The sequence below is a fragment of the Lampetra fluviatilis genome, chromosome 21 (assembly GCF_964198595.1).
Source record: "Lampetra fluviatilis chromosome 21, kcLamFluv1.1, whole genome shotgun sequence".
Taxonomy (NCBI): Eukaryota; Metazoa; Chordata; class Hyperoartia; order Petromyzontiformes; family Petromyzontidae; genus Lampetra; species Lampetra fluviatilis.
In genome coordinates, this window is record NC_136295.1 from 9,718,628 (window position 1) to 9,741,210 (window position 22,583).

Genomic DNA, 22,583 nt, shown 5'->3' on the forward strand with positions numbered 1-22,583 from the left:
TTTTTTTTGTATTATTTGTTGTTGTAACTTTCTGACCCACCCCTACTGGACGTTCTGTGAGAAAAGAGCTTCATAGCTCATCGGATTTCTGCAGGATAAATGAATAGAGTTTCTGAAGGATTTGAGTATCGTTCAGTGATGAGCTTCGGCGCTATTTCGCTAGTTAACAGCAGACTGACAGACAAGTAAACGAATGTCAGTCGCACTGTCATGATGATGATGCCAATGTTTACTGGTGTCACGGTCCAAATTTGATCAAATTACTTGTAAATTACTGAATTGGAAGAAAAAAACCCAATATAGGGACAGCTGCAAGCAGTGGTGGTCTCCTTTGTTAGACTGTAACAAGGCCTCAGAATGATGGAGTTGAAATGTGATTTGCTAAGGCATTCAAGTGCCCTATGAAGGCAATTCTTATCCTCATCAATCATTTCCTCCGAACCCCCGTCTTGTCTTGCGCAGACCCGCCCGGCCCTCCGTCCATTCCACGCATCGCCGACACCACCAAGAAGAGCATCAGCCTCGCCTGGTCGAAGCCGCTCTTCGACGGTGGCGCCAACGTCCAGGGCTACATCCTGGAGATGCGCGAGGAGGACAGCGAGGAGTGGTACCGCCCGCACTCGGGAGCCTTGATCCACCACCCGGAGTTCACCGTCACCGACATCGTCGTCGAGAAGAAGTACACCTTCCGCGTGGCCGCCATCAACGAGTGCGGCACCGGCGAGTTCAGCGAAGGCAGCACCACCGTGGAGGCGTCCGAGAGGACAGGTGGGGCGCCGTCAAATATCTCCGCCGGGCACTCGACGCGGTGGCTCGCAGCCGAGCGTGTTGTCACCGCATCGTCGGGCAGTGCTGCGTCGCGCGCCTTCACACGCGCTTCCTCGGCCGTCTGGAACGCTCTCCCTTTCCGATATTAGGAAGCCACTGGAGCTGTGCACTTTTAAATCGTCTACATTGATAACTCATTTATTTAGAACTGCTGTTTTTGTTTAGTTTGTTGTCTTTCCCCCTGCACCTCCGATTAGCACGGTGGGCTACGTCCTCATTAAGGATGTTACAATTCACAGATCAAAATTGATTCTTTAGCTCACAAATGATGCATCGCTTTGTGTAATAAACCACTTCGGACAGTAAACGTAACACAGCGGCTATACCATCATTGATTGACAGTTAAAACCGTGACCCGCAATCACGATAACTCACTGAATCTTGCAGTGGGTAAATCATTCCATCCTCATTTCACGCAGATATTTAACAAACACGGCAATAAACTCGTTGACTTTAACGATCCTCCGCTTTACGTTTTGAGATTTGTATTAACAAATGACCATAGATTCACAACCCCGGTCGGAAAACCATGCGGAGTGCATCAAAATCAGTTCTCGTGTTTTATGAGAATCGGTGTGTTATGCTGCACTAGTTGTACCGCCAATACGTCCAAACGCTAATTTTCCCTCTGTGCGTTTCTCTCTCCCCTCTCTCTCGTCTCTCGTTCCCTCGTAGAACTCCCCGACCTGGAGCTCGACCAGGACCTGAAGAAGATCGTGACAGTGCGTGCGGGCTGCAGCCTGCGCATGATGGTCCGCGTGGGAGGCCGGCCTCAGCCGAGCATCACGTGGAACAAGCCGGGCACAGATCTGTCCGCGCGCGGATTCATCGAGACGACCGATTCCTACTCGCTGCTCACCGTCGACAAGGTCAACCGCTACGACGCCGGCAAATACACAATCGAGGCTGAGAACAGCGGCGGAAAGAAGTCCGCCACCGTTTCCGTCAAAGTCTTCGGTAAGTACAGGACCGGCGTAGGCTTCTTTTATTTCATGATTATTATTAATATTTTACCGTTAATTAGAAAAGAGGTTGTCGTTGTCTTCAATAAATATCAATCCACTGCTGGATTAAGATCTGGGTCTCCCCCACTTTGCATACACACACACGAGCTGATTTTGTCGCTCCGTCTCTAAGGCATACGTCCTCTTGGACGCGTTCCGCTGTCATTATTCTCGACCGTCAGTGTGACAGTGGATACGTTATTAATTTATTCTTGGGCTCGCAGTACACGCAGCCAATTCTGTAAATAGGAATAGATGTGTTTATAGCCGTGTGCGAGTTGTATAGAACGTGCTCACGCGATCTCTGCAGCCAGGAGAAGCCACTGCGGTCAACACAATGTTGAATAATTGATTATTGAATGCAATTGTGACTGAATCGCAACAGTTCGTCAGACCATTCAGGGGGGAGTGAATTACGATACCTCTACGAAGTAGGGTTTGACATGTTTAACTCCCGTACATGGATATAGATCTTCAATCCTACGTTTGCTTTCTACCACAGACACACCAGGCCCACCGCTGTCCGTGACCGTCAAGGAGGTATCCAGAGACTCGGCAACCCTCACCTGGGAAGTGCCGCTTCTGGACGGCGGCGCACACGTCAACAACTACATCATTGAGAAGCGCGAGGCCACCATGAGGGCCTTCAAGACCATCACCACCAAGTGCAGCAAGACCTTCCTGCGCGTGTCCAACCTCAAGGAGGGCAGCTTCTACTACTTCCGCGTGCTGCCCGAAAACATGTACGGCATCGGCGAGCCGTGCGAGACGTCCGACGCCGTGCTCATCTCGGAGGTGCCCATGATGCCCCAGAAACTGGAGGTGGCCGACGTGACCAAGTCCTCGGTGACGCTCGCCTGGGAGAAGCCCCTGCACGACGGCGGCAGCAGGCTCACGGGTTACCTGATCGAAGCCTGCAAGGCCGGAACGGACAAGTGGATGAAGGCGGCCACGATGAAGACCACCACGTTCGAGCACACCATCATCTCGCTCAACGAGAACGAGGAGTACTTCTTCCGCATCCGAGCGCAAAACGACAAGGGTGTGAGCGAGCCGCGCGAGCTCCTGACTCCCATCACCGTCAAGGACCAGAGAGGTGCGTTGACGCGGAATCTAAATGTAGAGAGTGAGAGAGAGCGCTATGTACACAGAGATAACGCACGGAGATGCCTAACCGCAGGCCAAGATGCACCCACGATGTAGCACACACGATGGAGCGCTCGCTGTATGTATCTCTGCAAACCTCTTTTTGTCTTTGTAATCCTCTAAGTTAACGTTTTTAGGACGTTCGTTGAACAGGGGATGCCGTCCTAATCTAACGGAGTCCTCCGCTCTTTTTCCTCTGCAGTGCTACCCAAGATCGACCTGTCAGACCTCCCGCAGAAGATGCTGAACGTGCCGGCGGGCAAGCCGATCGAGCTGACGCTGCCCATCAGCGGTCGACCGCCCCCAGCGGCCACCTGGAGCTTCGAGGGCACCAAGGTGCGCGAGTCGGAGCGCGTCAAGATCGAGACGACGAGCAAGACCGCCAAGCTCACGGTGCGCGAGACCACCATCGAAGACACCGGCAATTACACCCTGGAGCTGAAGAACGTCACCGGCTCCACCGCGGAGACCATCAAGGTCATCATTCTCGGTAAGAGGCCGATGACGACACCAAAACAACTGATGCCCACGAACGTCTCCCTGCGAAGTTCTCGTTTGTCTCTCGCCGCCGTCACCATCTGATCCTTCTCTCCCACAACATTTGCTCGCGACACCGCGATGCACGGCGAGGGTTCTTGAGACGTCACGAGGGGAGGATGGTTTGGGTGGTGTCCCTGTGTCTCTCTCAAGTTTGTCTTTTCAGGCAATAGCCTCGTAATAATAATGTTTTTTTATTATATATAGCATCGGTCATGCAAGCTGCATCTCACAACACTGCACTATTCGCAACGCATGGAGATGCAAATATTTTAAGGTGTTTTCAGCCAATTAATGAATGAGTGTTTAAGCATGTGCGAGAAAACCCATGCATGCAATACACATGGGACAGATTATATTAGTCTGCACTTTACTATACCGCCTTCTTTTGACAAACCAGGATATGGAATCTTGGTGCCCGGCTCATGTCGGTTAATTTAACGGGTGCGAATGAACGACTATAAAACATTGTACCGCTGTGATATTAAAGTGACACACTTGTAAATTGCAAGCACAGTGCAAAGGGGTTATCTGCTTATTTCTAAGGTTTCACGTAATTGCACAACTTCCTTCTCACCAATAACTTTGAGAGGCCGCTCTTCCCCACACAGTCCCAGGATAGGCCTCAACCTAACCTCTCTCTCTTTTCTTCTTTCCCTCCCCCGCCGCATCCTCCTCGTGCCCCTTGAATCAAACAGACAAGCCGGCGGCGCCGAGCGGCATGATCCGCATCGACCAGGTGGACGCCACGTCCATCACCATCTCGTGGGACGCACCCGAGAAGGATGGCGGCGCCACCATCACCGCCTACACCGTGGAGCAGCGTGACGCTCACCGCCCCGGCTGGCTGCCCGTCTCCGAGTCGGTGACGCGCACCACCTTCCGCTTCACCAAGCTCACCGAGGGCAACGAGTACGTGTTCCGAGTGGCCGCCCAGAACCGCTTCGGCATCGGCCAGTACCTGCAGTCCGAGGTCGTCGTGTGCAAGAGCGCAATAGGTACGCTTTCATCTGCAAGCACCTCCGCACGCGCGTGTGTGCGTGTTGTATCTCGCTACGCCGTGTGGAGCGGTGGTGTCGCGGTTAGCGCGTTGCGCTACGAACCCGGAGAGCTGAGTTCGATCGTTGTACCCCCAACTGTGGTAGTGCCTCTCCATGATGTCTGCGTTCTGGGTTCTCGAATAATAATAATAATGATTAAATAAAAATGTGTTGAACTTCACTCTGTCACAGCAAGCACTGCCTTTCCCATCGATGTCCCACGATAGAGCGTTTTCCGAGCCCTCCGTCCTCACAACCGCCACCCTCCCCACCCCCCCCCCCGTCCTCTAGACATACCGGGCCCACCGGGAACCCCGAACGCCTTCGACGCGTCGCGGGACGGCATGACCCTGACCTGGGAAGAACCGGGCGAGGACGGCGGCTCGCCGGTCACTGGCTACATCATCGAGCGCAAGGAAGTGAAATCGGACCGCTGGGTCCGCGCCAACAAGATGCCCGCCACCATGACCCGCTTCCGCTCCACCGGCCTCATCGAGGGCCTGGAGTACGAGCACCGCATCACGGCCATCAACGCCAGGGGCGTTGGCAAGCCCGGCCGCCCGAGCAAACCGACTGTGGCCAGAGATCCCATTGGTAAGCCACTGCAGTGCGGGGTTTTATCTCTGCCCCCACCCCCTCCACCCAGTTAAGGATGATTAGCTCTGTCTATCTGTTTGTCCATCTGTAAATAGCAGGGGTGGGGGGAGGAGGGGTGATCATGATAACTATCGTGAAGATAATAACATATTAATAAAGATGATTTAATTTAAGTTGTGTTGAAATTAGCATCTTACCCTTTCCAAAACCGGCCAAATTGATGAAACGGTTGACCAACATTTGGTGATTGTCATGACACGTGATGTCACGCACCGTGCGCCACGTGACACATCTCATCGTGTGACTCCAAAGGTAACGTCATCGCGAATTAAATAAATGGGTACGCCACAGATAGTCGATCGGCAGGTCTCGTACGGTGGGGTAAAGTTTGGGTACTCGCAGAGAGAGAACGACTCGGAGACGCGACGAGGAGGAGGCCACAGTGCCGGATCGCAGGCCACGTGCACGGCCACGACAGCGCGGCCTCAACTGCAAGCTTAACATTGTGTATGACGCCCTCCCACTTGCAGCCCCGCCGGGCAAACCGCAGAACCCGAGGGTGACGGACACCACACGCACGTCCATCTCGCTCGCCTGGAGCCCGCCGGAGGAGGAGGGCGGTTCCAAGGTCACGGGCTACCTCATCGAGATGCAGAAGGTCGACCAGTACGAGTGGACCAAGTGCAACACCACGCCCACCAAGATCTGCGAGTACACGCTGACCCACCTCCCGCAGGGGGCAGAGTACCGCTTCCACGTGCTGGCCGTGAACCTCGGAGGCCCCGGAGAGCCGGCCGACGTGCCCGGAACCGTGAAGGTCACGGAGATGCTCGGTAAGGCTACTCGGGAGTTTTGAGGTTTTTTTTTACTGTATTTTTTCTATTTTCTAATCCACCAAATTGATAGATCACATCGTTATTTTGTAGTCAACATGGAAGAGTAGGCCAAATACTTTCTCGCGAGAAACTCTAGAGCTCACTCGAGTGGGCAGGCCCTTCTGCCAGCAGTAGTGTCAGCCAAGTAATTTAATGTCTGCGTGTTTACCTTTATTGTTATTTTAAAGAATGCTGTATATCGTATAATTTTTTTCAAACTAAGTTTCCAATGACTTATGGGCCATATTGGGCTTGATAAAAAAAATTACATGGAGAGACAAATTTCCGCATGGAATTGTTTTGTATTCATGTATTCATATCCACTGTGCTCATCGTGTTTTAAAATAAAATAGAATGGGGAATAAAGAGCGATAGTTGAACACTGCACGTCGTATCGCTTACGCGAGTCTTTTTTTATTTGAATAACCGAACAACCTTTGCTTGTCAACCCGTTGCGCAGAGTATCCCGACTTCGAGCTGGACGCCAAGTACCAGGAGTGCCTGGTGGTGAGGATGAACAGCGCGATCAAGCTCACCGTGCCCATCAAGGGCAAGCCCATGCCCATCTGCAAGTGGACCAAGGACGGGCGAGACGTGAGCAAGCGTGCGATGATCGCCTCCTCGGACACGCTCACGGAGCTGGTCATCACGGACGCCGACAAGGAAGACTCGGGCACCTACGATCTGGTCGTGGAAAACAAGTGCGGCAAGAAGGTGGCTTACATCAAGGTGAAGGTCATCGGGCGGCCGGACACGCCGCAGGGCCCCCTGGAGTTCGACGACATCCAGGCGCGCTCGATGCGCGTCAGCTGGAAGGCTCCGTCGGACGACGGCGGCTCCGACATCCTGGGCTACATCCTGGAGAGACGTGAAGTGCCCAAGAACGCCTGGTACACCGTGGACTCGCGCGTGAAGGACACCTCCATCGTGGTGAAGGGTCTCAAGGAGAACGTCGAGTACCACTTCCGCGTGACCGCCGAGAACCAGTTTGGCTACAGCAAGTCGCTGAAGTCCGAAGGTCCCGTCGTGCCAAAGACACCTCTGAGTAAGTGCGCTCTGGCATTGCCGTGCTCTGCTGTCGTGGGTGCACTGGAATTAATGAATAATTTGGCAGATAAAATTTTCTCGTAGAGAGGCCTGTGTTGTAAAAAGAAAAAAGATTCAACGTGTGATAATCTCTCCGATGTGTCCTCCTCGGATTGCATCGGAGAGAAACGTCGGACATTGTGCCGAGCAAAACAATGTACAACGCGAGAACACATCGTACTACCGTACGCATCGGTAAAAATATGACGTTCATTGCTATGGTGGATTGTGGCCAATGCAATAACAAAGACAAAAGTCGCTTTCACTGGATACGAATTTAAGAAAAAAATCTTTTTTGGTCAGCAAGTCAGCTGATGGGCATTCTACACAAGAGTATACCAGCATTGTTTGTTTATAACCATAGTTGCTCGCGCCGAAAATTGCGATTTAAAACTCAAAAGTTTTTTCTTCTCCTTGTCACACTTGTGTCACTAGACCCACCGGAGCCGCCGAGCAATCCTCCGGAGATCCTCGACATCACCAAGACCTCGGTCAGCCTGTGCTGGTCTAGGCCCAAGGACGATGGTGGCTCCCGGGTCACAGGTTACTTCATTGAGCGCAAGGAGTCCATGACGGACAAGTGGGTGCGCCACAACAAGACGCACGTCACCACCACCATGTACACCGTCACCGGCCTGGTGCCGGACGCTGAGTACCAGTTCCGCGTCCTCGCCCAGAACGACATCGGGCTTGGCGAGCCGAGCCAGCCGACAGAATCCACCATCTGCAAAGATCCGTTCGGTGAGTGGGACGCGGTGTCGTTCGGTCAATGTTATTCTGCAGGGTGGTCCGGGCGTCTTATCAACGTACACCCCTCCCCCACACTCCCCATTTAATTTTCTTAAGTAACGTTTATTTAAAAGTCATGAATAAATATGCAGAGGATAAAAACAAATGTGAGGGGTCAATGAATTGGGGATCACAAGGCAGCTGGACTAACCTCCTGTAGATTGAAAACTTACTTCTTTACAACTGCTTTTTGTGTTTAGTTTGTTGTCCTCTACCCGTACCTCCGATTAGCATGGTTGGCTGCGTACGGTGCAAAATAAAGTGCAACAAACGTACATACAGTATGCGTACGATGCGAAAGAAGCTCAACATATGTACACATTATACGGCGCGCTGCCACATATTCGACTGTCACATATCCACCCCCAACCAGTTATAACTGTCCACACCCAGTGTGGTATTTTGAGCGAGGTGGTAATGTCCACCTCTGTAGGTGTTCACGAATCTGACCTTTTCACATGCAGCAACGTGTTCTTGATCTCCTGTACATGCGCTCACTTCTAAGCACAGCGAGGCGTTTCCCCGCGTCTAGAGCAGTCTTGGCTTCTATTTGTGTCAGCTAATCTAATTGCGCGACAGCCATTCTCCGTAGATGTTCACTTATCTTGAACTTGCCACGAAACCGCCTATACCTCAGTCCCCAGTGTGTCAGATATACCACGCTGAAATGCAGTGACAATTTCACGTCGTGCTCGACATCTGCTAAAAAGAGCTTTATAGCTCATCGGATTCCTCCAATATGAATAAATATAACCGACTGATTCTGACCTCAGAGTGACTTTGTTGTATTCGATTGGCCTCAGCGCAGTGAGCGTCACGCCTGTAGAAAAGACATCAATTGTAACCTGGTGGATTGCTCTGCTTGTTCATTCCCCTCCACGTAGACAAACCGAGCCAACCTGGTGAGATCGAGGTGGTGTCCGTCACCAAGGACAGCATCACCATCCAGTGGGAGCGTCCCGAATGTGACGGAGGAAAGGAGATCCTGGGCTACTGGGTGGAGTACCGCCAGACCAGCGATGCCACCTGGAAGAAATGCCACAAGGAGAGGATCCAAGAGAAGCAGTTCACGATGGGTGGCCTTCTGGAGGCCACTGAACACGAGTTCAGGGTGTCCGCCGAGAACGTCACCGGCATCAGCCGGCCGCGCAGAACTCCCGTCGCCATCAAGACGAAATTGACATGTAAGGATCGATATTATTTTTAATCGGTGCATTGAGTTTATGTCAATAACAAAAAAAAGTCAATGTCCTTGTCTGCACACCGGATGCGTGGTGGCCAGGAGATGACAGTGTCGCAATCGATTCTTCAATATGTATGGAGAGTTGAATGTTGCCCCTTCGTATGCGTTGGTTTTCTCAGGGTACTCTGGTTTCCTTCCAAAAAGGCAAACTACTCATTAATTGAATTGGTCAAACATCCCAATGCAGAACCCTACCAAAACGAGACCTTAATCGACATTTCCCCAGATAATAGAAGGGGATCGTTTTTTCTCACTTTGATACTGCAATGATAACATGGTTAGCACACTGGACTTGCGATCCGATTCAATATCCAGGCATGGCAGTTGAAACAAAGGATTCTCAAATCCCCTTCTGCCAGCAATGTGACGAGCAAGTAATTGCAGGACTGCAGCTTGCCCCTCATTGTATTTCACATTCCAGTCAATCAACCGATTCGTTTTTGTTCCCCCTTCAGCTGCCGAGGCACCAGCCCTGCGCGCAGAACTGCAGGACGTGACGACAAAACTCGGCGAGGCTGGAAAGTTGTCGTGCCAGATCGTCGGCAAGCCTCTGCCCGAGATGCACTGGTACAGATACGGCAAGGAGGTGAACCAGAGTCGCAAGTACAAGATGTCCTCGGACGGCCGGAACCACTCGCTGACCGTGATGACGGAGGAGCAGGAGGACGAGGGCGTGTACACGTGCAAGGGCGTCAACGACGCCGGCGAGATCGAGAGCAGCGCCAAGCTGCTGCTCGAGGCCACTCCTCAATTCCACCCGGGTTACCCTCTGAAGGAGAAGTACTGGGTACAGGTGGGCACGAGCCTCCGCCTCCACGTGTTCTACATCGGAAGACCGATGCCCGCCATCACCTGGTTCCACGGCAAGAAGCCGCTCAAGGACGTCGAGGACGCCACCATCGAAAACACCGACAGCTACACCCACCTGGTCATCAAGAATGTCCAGCGCAAGAAGCACACCGGCAAATACAAAGTGATGCTCAGCAACGTCTTCGGAACCGTAGAAACCGTGATTCCTGTCGAAATCCAAGGTGAGAGTGCACCTCCGCTTCGCGACGTTGAATTTGTCGCCAAAATTGTTGCGCGCACGATGCATTTAACAGCCGCGGCGGCCGTGAGCTATGCCTGACTGAGCGTTGTTATTTTCACCTTTGTGTGTTTTGGTCACAGATAAGCCCGACACTCCCGAGGGGCCACTCGTTGCCGAGACGGAGCTGAAGAATTCTGTCGTGCTGAGCTGGAAAGCGTCGGTGGACACTGGCGGATCCGCCATCACCAACTACATCGTTGAGAAGCGCGAGGCCAAGGAAGGCGAAGAGTGGCATCTGGTCTCATCCTCCATCGCCAGCACCACCTGCAGAGTTACGCAGCTCACGGAGAACTCCGCGTACTACTTCAGAGTTTCCGCTCAGAACCAGCTGGGTGTCAGCCAGCCGCTGGAGACATCCTCCGTGATTGCTGTGAAGATGCCGTTCGGTAAGAACAACAACTTGGCTTCGTTTGTTTTTTTTGTGGGGGGAAGTGGTGGCGCGGTGGTTATGGACCCAGCAACACGAGATGAATTGCCGGCCATGGGCTGACATCAGTGGTTTCTAAAATCTGAATTGTTTCTCGGCCTCCATTCACCAACCGGCATTGACCAGTGTGGTGAAGTACTGTATAGCCAAATCACCTTAATTACCCACACCATGTTGGAAACCCTTCATGCAGCAGTCGATCGTAATAGGGCTGTATATTATTCAACGTTAATTTAAGGCTGTAATGATTAGTCTCCTCCCGCACCAATGGCATTTTGAATTGACACAATTCAAAGCAGGAATGTGATTCAAGGAACCATTTTTTTGTACGCTGTGAATGTAGCAGCCTCTAGTGGTTGCAGGGGCGAACCCATTCCATACAATGTACACGGATGAGGAAACATTGAATGTTATTCCACACATTATTCAGTGCATGTATAGTGAGCTTAACGATCAATGTTATCCAATGAACAAATGCATCGTTATACACCTTCTGCATGTTAGTGCCCGATGGATTCCCTGCGTCGATTCGTTTTCACCGCGTCGTCTGGGTGTTACTTTTGCCCTACGCAGGTAAACCCGGCACGCCAGGCAAGCCAGTCGTCTCCGGAATCGCCCAGGATTCCGTCGTCGTATCCTGGAAGCAGCCGGCAAGTGACGGCGGCTCCAAGATCCGCAGCTACTTCCTGGAGAAGCGCGAGAAGAAGCAGACCAAGTGGATCTCGGTCAGCACCGACGAGATTCGCGAGACCGTCTACAGCGTCACCAACCTCATCGAGGGCCTGGAGTACGAATTCCGCGTCAAGTGTGAGAACCTGGGCGGAGAAAGCGATTGGAGCGAGGTTTCTGATCCGGCCGTCCCCAAGTCCGACAAGCCTATCCAGGCACCCAAGTTCAAGGAAGAGCTGCGCAACCTCGATATCAAGTACAAGAGCAATGCCACGTTCGTGTGCAAGGTTTCCGGCAACCCGAAGCCCATTGTTAAATGGTACAAGCAGGGCAAGGAGCTGGATCCCACCGGTGAGAAGATAAAGATCCAGGAGTTCAAGGGTGGATACCACCAGCTTGTCATTACCGAAGTCACTGAAGACGACTCCACCGTGTACCAGGTCCGCGCGACCAACCAGGGAGGATCTATCTCTGCTACGGCTTCCCTCGACGTTGAAGGTGCGTATCATTTGCCACACGGCCACCACGTGCAAATCTCTCTACGGGTGTCTGATCGTGGCCAGCATGGAAGAGTAGCAGAGACTCCTTCTTGTGAAAGCTCCTCTTATGCCACCTGTGGCGTCGGGAAGAAATTTCAGGACTGCACCTTTTACCTTTGCACGTGTAGGACAAGGTGTCAGTGCTATGTTTGAAGGCAATAGATCAATATATTGGTTTTATAGACTCTTACTTGAAACATGTTGTGTGGGGTGCTGCTGTGGTGTAATGCTTAAAGCAGACTGGATTTGCAATCCGGGGGTCACTGGTTCAAGCACGGAAGTTGGAACAATGGAGATTTTTTTTAAAATCATTCCCACCCCTCCCCCAATCCGACAGCATGAATGGTCACATGACAGTTAGGTCGTGTGTGGTGGGGTAAAGTGTGGGAACTCCCAACTCATACAAGATATTTAGGCAGCGTGGAAGAGTAGGCCAAAACAACCTATTGAGGGCTCTGTCTAGTGGAGACTCTTCCACCAGCATTGGCGTAAGAGAGCAGATGCAGGGCTGCACCTTTACCTTTTTTGACCTTTTTAAGTAATGCACCTTTTAAATTTCATATATTTTCGATGTGTCTATATTTCTATTACAGTACCAGCTAAGATTCATCTGCCAAAGCACCTGGAGGGCATGGGGGCTGTGCACGCTCTCCGTGGAGAGGTGATCAGCATCAAGATACCGTTCAGCGGCAAACCAGACCCCGTCATCACGTGGCAGAAGGGGCAAGACCTGCTCGACAACAACGGCAAATACCAAGTCATCGTGACCAGGTCATTCACGTCCCTCGTGTTCACAAGCGGAGTGGAAAGATCCGACGCCGGATTCTACGTCGTTTGCGCCAAGAACCGCTTCGGCATCGACCAGCAGACCGTCGAGCTGGATGTCGCGGATGTCCCCGATCCTCCCCGTGGCCTCAAGGTGTCGGAAGTCACCAGAGATTCCGTCAGCCTGGAATGGGCACCGCCCGCCAATGACGGCGGCAGCAGAATCACCAACTACATTGTGGAGAAGTGCGCCACCACCGCGGATCGCTGGGTTCGTGTGGTGGCCACCAGGGAGTGCCGTTACACCGTGATAAACCTCTTTGGAAAGACGAGCTACCAGTTCCGCATCATCGGCGAGAACAAGTTCGGCCAAAGCAAGCCCTCCGAGCCCACCGACCCCGTCACGACCAAGGAAGACCGGGCCAGGATGCTGAACTATGACCTCGAGGTCGACGAGAGCGCCTCCTTCCAGACATCGAAGGCCGCCAATTCGAGCACCAAAGTTTTGCACGAGAAATACCAAATTGCGGAAGAGCTCGGCCGCGGTCAGTTTGGCATTGTTCACCGCTGCGTCGAGATCAGCAGCAAGAAGACGTACATGGCCAAGTTTGCGAAGGTGAAGGGTGCCGACCAAGGGTCCACCAAGAAAGAAATTGCAATTCACAACGTCGCCCGTCATGAAAACATCTTGAACCTCCACGAGACGTTCGAGAGCCTCGAAGAGGTGGTGATGATCTATGAGTTCATCTCGGGCCAGGATATTTTCGAGCGCATGCTCACGGTAGACCTAACGGAGAAGGACGTCATCCTGTACATCAAACAGGTGTGCGAAGCCCTTGAATTCCTGCACAGTCAGAACATTGGCCACTTTGACATCAGACCTGAGAACATCATTTACGTGAGCAAGAAGTCGTCGCGCGTGAAGCTTGTCGAATTCGGACAGGCAAGAATACTGAAGCCTGGTGACAACATCAAAGCCCAGTTCAGTGCACCAGAGTACCTCGCTCCTGAAATTCATCTGCATGACCTGGTCAGTTCTAAAACCGACATGTGGGCAGTGGGAACCTTAGCCTACGTCCTGCTGAGCGGCGTGAATCCATTCCTGGCAGAAACGAACCAGCAGACAATTGAGAGCATCGAGAACGCCGAGTACAACTTTGAGCACGAAGCCTTCAAGGAGGTGTCGGTCGAATCCATGGACTTCATCGAGCGCCTTCTCGTCAAGGAGCGCAGGCGCCGTATGACCGCTGCCGAAGCCCTCCAGCACCCGTGGCTGAAGCAGAAGACCGAGAAGATGAGCACCAAGGTCATCAAGACGGTGAAGCACAGAAGATACTACCAAGTCCTGGTGAAGAAGGACTGGAACGTCACCGTCTCCGCGGCCAGGATCGCAATGGGAGGAGCGATGAGGTCTCAGAAGGGTGTCTCTACCACAAAGGCAAAGATCGCCAACATTGACATCGGTCCGATCGCTGGGTCCATCTGGAACGACTGCGCCGAGGAGGGCAACCGCGCCACCTTCACCTGCAAGATCGAGAATTACGACCAGTCCACGCAGGTCACGTGGTATCATGGCGTGAGGCAGCTCGAGAGCAACGAGAAGTATGAAATCACTTACGAAGAAGGCGTCGCCTTTTTGCGCATCAAGGACCTCTACAAGGCAGATGACGGCACGTACAGATGCAAGGTCGTCAACGACTACGGCGAGGACAGCTCCTATGCGGACCTGTTTGTTAAGGGAGCTAGAGATTACAAGCAGCACTACCTGAGTCGTACCAAGAAGATCAAGCGCAGAGTGGACACCACCAGGCTGCTGGAGAGGCCTCCCGAGTTTACCCTGCCATTGTATAACCGCAACGCCTACATTGGCGACACTGTCAGGTTTGGAGTCACCATCACAGTCCACCCGGAGCCACGTGTCACTTGGTACCGTGCTGGTCAGAAGATTAAGCCAGATATTGACAACAAGAAGTACACCCTGGAGACAGACAAGGGCCTGTACCAGCTCATTGTCCACAATGTCACCATGGACGATGCCGGCGAATACGGCGTCGGTGCTCGTAATAAGTTCGGTGAGGATTCCTGCAAGGCGAAACTGACTGTCACACCTCGTCCGGTGACGGAGGACAACACACTCAGACCGATGTTCAAACGCCTGCTGGCCAATGCCGAATGCATGGAAGGCGAAACCGTTCGCTTCGACTGCAGGGTTAGTGGAGTGCCCAGGCCAGAGCTGCACTGGGAGAAGGACGGCCAGCCTTTGTCTACGAGCCACCACATTGAGCTTGTGCACGAAGGCCTCGACTACTACACTCTTATCGTCAGAGAAACCTTCCCAGAGGACTCTGGCGTCTACAGAGTCACCGCGACAAACAGCGCGGGGTCTGCCAGCTGCCAGTCCTACCTGAAGGTCGAGAGGATGACATACGTCAGACGCCAGTACAGAAGCGACACCGAAAGGGAAGTGCAGGTGCAGAAGCACGTGGACAAGACGCTGAGAATGGCAGAAATTCTGTCGGGCGTCGAAAACGTAACTCTCACGTCCGTGGCGAAGGATGCCCTCCGCGAGGCGTCGATTCTCTACAAGCCGGCCATCAGCACGAAGAACGTGAAGGGCGAATACACCATCAAGAAGGAGGAGAAGAAAGTAAAGAAGGAAATCCGAATGCCTTACGAAATCCCGCAGGCGCGGGTCCATGATGCCGCCGCGATGGATGAGGACAACCTCATCAAGCACTTCGTCCCGCTGTCGGACATGAAGTGGTACAGGAAGGTCCGCGACGCCTATGAAATGCCAGAGCCGATGGAAAGGCACATCCTCAAGAGGCAAAAGCGCATCCGCCTCTCCAGGTGGGAGCAGTTCTACGTCATGCCGCTGCCTCGCTTCACCGACCAGTACAGGCCAAGGTGGCGCCTGCCGACGCTGGCGCAAGACGACCTGGAGACGGTGAGACCAGCCCGTCGCTCCCCGTCGCCGTACTTCGAAGAGGAGTACAGACCCAGGAGGAGGAGATCCCTGGGAGACCTTTACGACGAAGAGCTCCTGCTGCCCGTTGAGAACTACCTGGAGCTGCGCAGGGTGCAGGAGGAGCGGATGCGTCTGGAGGACGAGCTGGAGCTCGGCTTCTCGGCGTCGCCACCGAGCTACTCCCCGGTGCGGATGCCGTCGTACGAGGCGCCGCCGCCGCGCCGCCGCATTACGAGAAAGTACACGGCAGAGGAAGACGAGGAGGAAGAGGATATTCAGTTACGTTATTCGGCCTACCGTATTCCGAAGCGGGAAGAGTACACCGCAAGCTACGCTGACCTCCGGGAACGCCACGAGAAGGCAGTCTATAAGCCTGTAAAGCAAAAGCAGAGAGTTCTGGATGAGAAAGAGGACGAAGAACTCCTCCGTCCGTACCAGACCACGAAGATGCTGTCCTCGTACAAAAGCGAAGTGGAGAGAATGGAGAAGGAAGAGAAGTCCAGGTCCACCTCCCTAAGGCACGAGGTGACGAGGCGAATTGAAGCGGAAGACATCTCGGCAAGCGCCATGCTGTCAACAACATCTGCATCCCACGCAGTATCAAGCTCTCACGCAGTCTCGAGCTCTCACGCAGTCTCGAGCTCTCACGCAGTCTCGAGCTCTCATGCTGTCTCAAGATCCCACGACATCGCGGTGTCCCACGACATCTCGCGATTCCTTCGACGCAGAAGATCTCTCTCCCCCGACTACGTAGAACTCATGCGGCCCTCCTCAGAGCTCATCAGGAGCCACCAACGCACCGTGAGCCCAGTGGTGATTGAGGTGATCGAAAGGAGGTCTCCGACACCCGAGCGCACCCGCCCACGATCTCCGAGCCCCGTGCCTCGCGACTCCAGGGAGAGCTCTCTGTCGCGGTTCGAGAGGACGGCGAGATATGACATATTGTCCCGGTACGAGTCGAAGAAATCCTCGCTGAAGGCTCAGCGGACGACGGAGAAGAAATATGAAGTGGTCTCACAGCAGCCATTCAGCCTAGACCACGGTCCACGCATCACGCTGAGGATGCGCTCTCACCGCGTGCCCCAGGGCCACAACACGAGGTTCACGCTGAACGTGCAGTCTAAGCCAGCGGCTGACATCCAGTGGATGCACAATGGGGTGCTCCTGCAGGAAGACAGCCACAAGTATCGTGTTACCAACCTGGGCGGTGTGCTGACGCTGGAAGTGCTCGACTGCCAGGCTGAGGACAGCGGGACCTACCGGGTCATGTGCTCCAACTACAAGGGCGAGGCATCTGACTTCGCGACCTTGGACGTGACATCCGGAGAATACACGGCCTTCTCTTCGCGCCGGAAGGACGAGGAAGCTCCCAAGAAATTCGTCCCAGACCAGACCAAGTCCGAGGTGTACCACACGAAGACGTTCAAGCGGTCTGCGGAGAGTGTGGAGCGCAGAGAGTACCACGAGTCATCGTCGAGCGTTTCGGAAAGCAGGGAGACAAAGATGGTTTCTGAGGGGTACCGTGCTGAACACAGCCACGTGAAGGCAGTCAAGACGGCCGAAACGAAGCCCGCGAAGCCGGTGAAAGCGACCCACCGTGCCAAGATAACGACCAAGCCTCAGTCTGTCACGGTCAACGAAGGAGAGACGGTTCGCTTCGTCTGCAACGCGGACGGAGAGCCCGCTCCGACATTCTCGTGGTCTCACGAGCGCAAGACCATCTCCACGGGAGGGCGCCACACGGTCAAGATGACGCAGTACAGCTCCACCTTCGAAATCTCCTCGGTGCAGAGCTCCGACGAAGGTTCCTACTCGGTGGTGGCCGAAAACTCGGAAGGCCGCGACGAGGCAGCGTTCACAATCACCATTAAGAAGAAGGTGGTCAAGGAGGCCGTCGTTGCGTCAACGCCCAGCGTGAAGTCGCCCGTTCCTCGAGTGAAATCGCCCGAACCCAAAGCGCCGGCTTCACGAGTCAAGTCGCCCGAGGCGAGGGTGAAATCTCCCGAGACCGTCGCGTCCCCCAGGAGGATAAAGTCTCCAGAGCCGGTGACTTCACCACGCAAAGTCAAGTCACCCGAGCCAATCATGTCGCCGATACGGATAAAGTCTCCCCCTCCGGAGAAGAAGGAAGTCAAGCCGTCCTTCACCGTAGGGCTCAAGGACACTGCGATCGAGGCGGAGAGCATTGCGAAGCTCTCTGTTCACGTGACTGGAGAGCCAAGACCGAGCGTCTCATGGACCAAGAATGGCAAGGTATGTGTTATGTGGTGCCCTGGCACTACAGCTCAAAATATATCATATACCATGTGGTTATTTGACAAGTATTACGTTAATTTGCTATGACATTCATTGCTTCATATGTGTTTTTTTCTTGTGTATTGTTATGCAGACCATTACTCAGGGAGGAAAATACGAACTGTTTCAAGAGAATGGAGGGAAACATCTGGAAATCTATGATACGGAAGTATCTGACAGCGGCACGTATGCCTGTACAATTACCAACTCTGCTGGGTCAGTTACAACGAGTTGCAGGCTGACTATTAAAGGTAGGTCTCACATTCTACACAGTAGTAACCAAACACTGCTGTAGTACACGAAAATGCGGAACAAGATAAACATTTTTGACGTGTTTTTTTTTCAATATTTATATTCTAAACCGAATTATTAACTTGTTTACGTTGTTCAAACAATCCATGTTAGCCGTTTTAAATAAATGTGTAATTCAAAATGGGCAAAGTCAAACGTGAGTCCACTCAATGGAGCTCCTGTCTCAAATGCGGCACGGGAAGCGGTGGTGAAAATCCCACATTCGCCATGACGGTGGTTGTGTCTTTGCAGAGGACAACCACTGTTGACATACCCACACAGTGGTTGCTATTTTATCAACCCAAGAGATACGACGATTTTTTCTAAAAACTCGCAGCACTTACGATTGCGAGCCGTGCGCTCAATCACTGCGCCACCCAGTGGGATGATGTGTTTTTATTAACAACACGGGTGTTGTGGCGGTATAGCGGGTGGCCCTGAAGTTATCGCACTGCGCTTCATGAACCCGGCGACCTGAGTTTGATAACCCACCCACGGCTAACATTGGTGTCGAGTGCTATCTGAACCGGTCCTGGGCGCACCTTTCACCAAGTGTCACTGACCAATGTGGTTAAGTTTGGTCAAACTACCCCCATGACAAGCATGGCACGGGGCAGGCATTCATCTAGAAGTGGCTCGACAAAGAGCTATATATTATTAGTTTTAATGTAAAATTAGATCTGTTGCTGTACATCAACATCAACGAAATAGAGAATATTCTTTTTATTTGTATTATTATTTAATACAGATTTAGAGTTTATTTCCTTTGTTAAAATGTACTCTTTTGGAACTTTGCCTTTTTTTTTACAGAAACAAAAGCAACAACTGCAGTCATTAAAACGTCAACGAAGGCGTCCCTAGCATCCGAGATTGTAGAGGAAAAAGTGTCAAAGAAAGAAGTTGTGAAGGAGGAGTCGGCATCTGCCTATACGGAAGTGGCAACAAGCAGAACCGAAATGTCTGTTGTCGAGGGCCAGGCGGTCACCCTTAGGGCCACCATCCCAAATGCCTCTAACATCAGGTGGACCATCAACGGTCTTGAGGTTGTGAACTGCGACGCGTACAAGTTCGGAGTGTCCGGCCATGACAACACGCTCACTATCAAGAGGGTGTCTGCCAAGGAGGAGGGCATCGCCACCTGCGATGCAAGAACCGATTTCGGCCTTGCAAAGTGCCTGTTTGACATCACCCTCATTCAGTCGACAAAGAACACCCCTACCTTCGTGTTCCAGCCAAAGTCTCAGAACGTGAACGAAGGGGATAATGTGATGCTCACCTGTGAGATTGCGGGTGAGCCGACGCCAGAAGTTTTTTGGATGAAGGACTACGTGCCTGTGAGTATTACTTCTTGATACGTCGTTTTGTTCGCCGCAGTGGTCTATTTCGCAAACTGCGCTATGAATACGGCCGGCCCAGTCTGATTTCCGGCCACCGCTAAGACCGGTGGCTAGTGACATCTCAACTGGTTCGAGCTTCTCCCCCCACCCCCCGTCACCAACCTGCACTGACAAGCATCGTCAAGTATTGTCAAGACAGTCCACCGTGACTGACAAGGCATGAGGAAGAGGCACCTCATCCAGCAGTGGATTAACAAAGGACCGGAAACTATTATTTATACTGTTTAATTCTATGTTATTTTTTTTCATCTCAATGGCGAAATGTTTACAGCAATTGACGGGCGTGGAATTGTGTGCTGCGTGGTGTGCCTGCTGTCAACAGGTCGATGTTTCGACACACATCAAGGTGACACGCTCCAGAAGCATGTACACCCTGGAGATTATCAATGCCAAAATTTCCGACAGTGGGAAGTACACTGTCACAGCCAAAAACACCAATGGCCAATGTGCAGCCACCGCCTCTCTCACTGTGCTTGGTGAGTATGCAAACCTGTTGGTCGATACTTTTTTTTTACAGCTGTATGTTTCGCTGCGGTACGTGAAGAGGCGAGCGTTCCACAAACCGGGAGATTGGAACGTGCTCCAATAACTAATACCGTTTAATAATCACGCAATTTCTCATTCACATTACAATGTTCTAAAGTTGCATTGCATAATTATCAATGGAATGTTTACACCTCCTCTAACCACTGGAACATAAACCCTGCTGACAAGAAATGCACAAGAAGCATGTAACCTGCACCAACAACCTTTTCTCCTTTGAAGAATAACAACCGCATGACTCAACTTCCCTTGTTGCCCTGTCTCCCACAGCCCTTGTAGAGGAGCCACTAAGACAGCGTATCATGTCTAGTGATGTCTCGAGCATGCAAGGCATGCAAGGGAGTCTCACCTCATCGAAGATGTCGCAAATGAGTTCCTCGGCTAAACAAGAGTTCAGCGCGTCTGGCATCGCCCAGATGTCTATGTCTAGCATGTCGGGCATGTCTGCGTCTGCGACTAGCATGTCAGCGACTAGCATGTCAGCGACTAGCATGTCAGCGACGAGCCTGTCGGCAAGTAGCATGTCCGCAGCACACGAGTCATCCTCTCTGAGCAGCATGATGGCAAGCTCCAGCAGTTTCATGCAGAAGAGTGGATTTTCCGATATGTCCACTCGCTCTGTTGGGTTTTCAGGTAAAAAGAGATTCCACATTATTTTGTTTTTTTCATCTTTTTTTGCGTGATGGTTTTCAATCACAATCCTTTCTCGATCTTTTTTGTCATTTCTGACCGTAAATTTTTTCTGCAAAGGTTTAATTGCATTTTTTTTTCCCTTAATGCAATTATTCTTTGTAGTTTTTTGCCACCGGCTCCACGTCTCACTGTGACAAAGGATGACTTTGCACGTCTGCAAAACAATTAACACTTCCCCCCCCCCCCCCCCCGTTATTCTTTCGACAAACCCCAGCCGAAGACGAGTCTGCCCCGGTCATCGAGGCCCTCCCGGCAGAGGTGAGCATCCAGGAGGGCAAAGTCATCACGGTGACGTGCGCCTTCAACGGCTCCCCCGAGCCGCGTGTCACGTGGTCCCGTGGTGGGATGCCCCTGGAGAGCGGCGATCGCTTCCACGTGGAGACGGCCAGCGACTTCACCAACCTCATCATCACCAGCGTTCAGGCCAAAGACGCTGGGAGGTACAGCCTCAAGCTGCAAAACCACCTGGGCTCCACCAGCCAGGACGTCAACGTCAAAGTTGTGCGAGTGTAAACGAGAAATAATAAGGACGGAAACAAAAACCAAAAAAGGACTTGAAACCACCGGAACGACAATCAATTGCTTGCTGCGATTCACCATCCTCAGCATCTTTATTTTTGCACAGTACCAATCGTCGACTCGTACGAGTTGCCATACTTTATGTAAATATGTATGATCGTTGTTTGTAAACTTGACCACTGAATCGCCACCCGAATCAACGCTGAAATGTGTTTTTTTTAAAGACACCTGTTCAGAATGATACACGGCCATTTGTAACAAGAGATTTGTAACAAGACATTTATTTTATTCAGTAACTATCTTGTAAATACTGTAAAAAAAAATAGCCCTCGAAAGGGTGTAAGACTACGTACCTAAACTTGTGACAATAAGCTAAAAAGCCAATGCCTTATCAGTAGGAGAAAGTTCTAAACAGAGCGACTACCCTGCTTGATTATGATTTAAGTTTGCACCTCAACTCAAGGTTGATGTCAAAGACTTGCCTCAACAGGTCGATTATTTCCCTGTTGATGATATTTATTGTGTATTTAACCTTTAACCCACTGGCTTCTCTCAAAACAGCCGAACTCACCACATGGAGTGATGTGATGGACTGTTGTTGAAAGCCAAGGAGGAACTAGATTAGAACAGAGGAAGCTGAAAGATGGGATTTATTTATACCCTCAAATAGGTCCTGTCTTCGTCAGCTACCTGCTGTACCGGACGTGGCAACGAAACCTTATTTCAAGTCAAATTGCTAAAAGCCTTCCCGGGCTGTGCAAAGTGCACGCGGCCGGCACTTTGCACGAACACGGAACAAAAACAACTCGGCACTTTTTCTCCCATGGCAATCGCTGAGCTCGTTGGTCCATAGAACATCGCCTGGCAAACCCTCAACCAGCTTGCTCAGATCTCGCCATGTTGAACTTGTGCGACCTCAAGGGGGTTTAGCGTGTGCTATTATTTTTCCTTCTCCCATTACCCCCCCCACCATCCCCAGCACCCCACCCCTCTCCCCTCCTCCATCCCTTGCGAGCCCCGTTTTAATTCGTAGACTCCCTATAGTGATTTGTGTGTGTGTGTTTGCACTTTTCCGTGTAGCGCTATCTAGTTACAATTTAATAACTTGCAATTGATTCAATATAAACCATCACCAGCACTCTAGTTTTTGAAGCGTCTGAGCATAAAATTACACATTTTCAATGTAATACATCCAAATTATGAAAATTAAAATGTAACTAAATGATAACAATTCACCGAAAA

General features: G+C 51.9%; 1 protein-coding gene across 1 annotated transcript in view; it reads left to right on the forward strand.

Annotated features, from left to right (window-relative positions):
* Positions 1-21,512, forward strand: part of LOC144938213 (titin-like) — a 335,325-nt gene extending 313,813 nt beyond the window's left edge. The window contains 19 exon segments of the mRNA XM_078866029.1: positions 463-768; positions 1,504-1,785; positions 2,335-2,928; positions 3,181-3,468; positions 4,214-4,513; positions 4,847-5,149; positions 5,683-5,985; positions 6,488-7,072; positions 7,549-7,854; positions 8,787-9,086; positions 9,601-10,176; positions 10,316-10,621; positions 11,236-11,829; positions 12,464-17,856; positions 17,993-18,149; positions 19,000-19,523; positions 19,909-20,062; positions 20,400-20,762; positions 21,037-21,512. Of these exon segments, the coding sequence (XP_078722155.1) occupies positions 463-768; positions 1,504-1,785; positions 2,335-2,928; positions 3,181-3,468; positions 4,214-4,513; positions 4,847-5,149; positions 5,683-5,985; positions 6,488-7,072; positions 7,549-7,854; positions 8,787-9,086; positions 9,601-10,176; positions 10,316-10,621; positions 11,236-11,829; positions 12,464-17,856; positions 17,993-18,149; positions 19,000-19,523; positions 19,909-20,062; positions 20,400-20,762; positions 21,037-21,335 (11,933 nt within the window). The 3' untranslated portion in view covers positions 21,336-21,512.
* Positions 21,513-22,583: the final 1,071 nt, after the last annotated feature.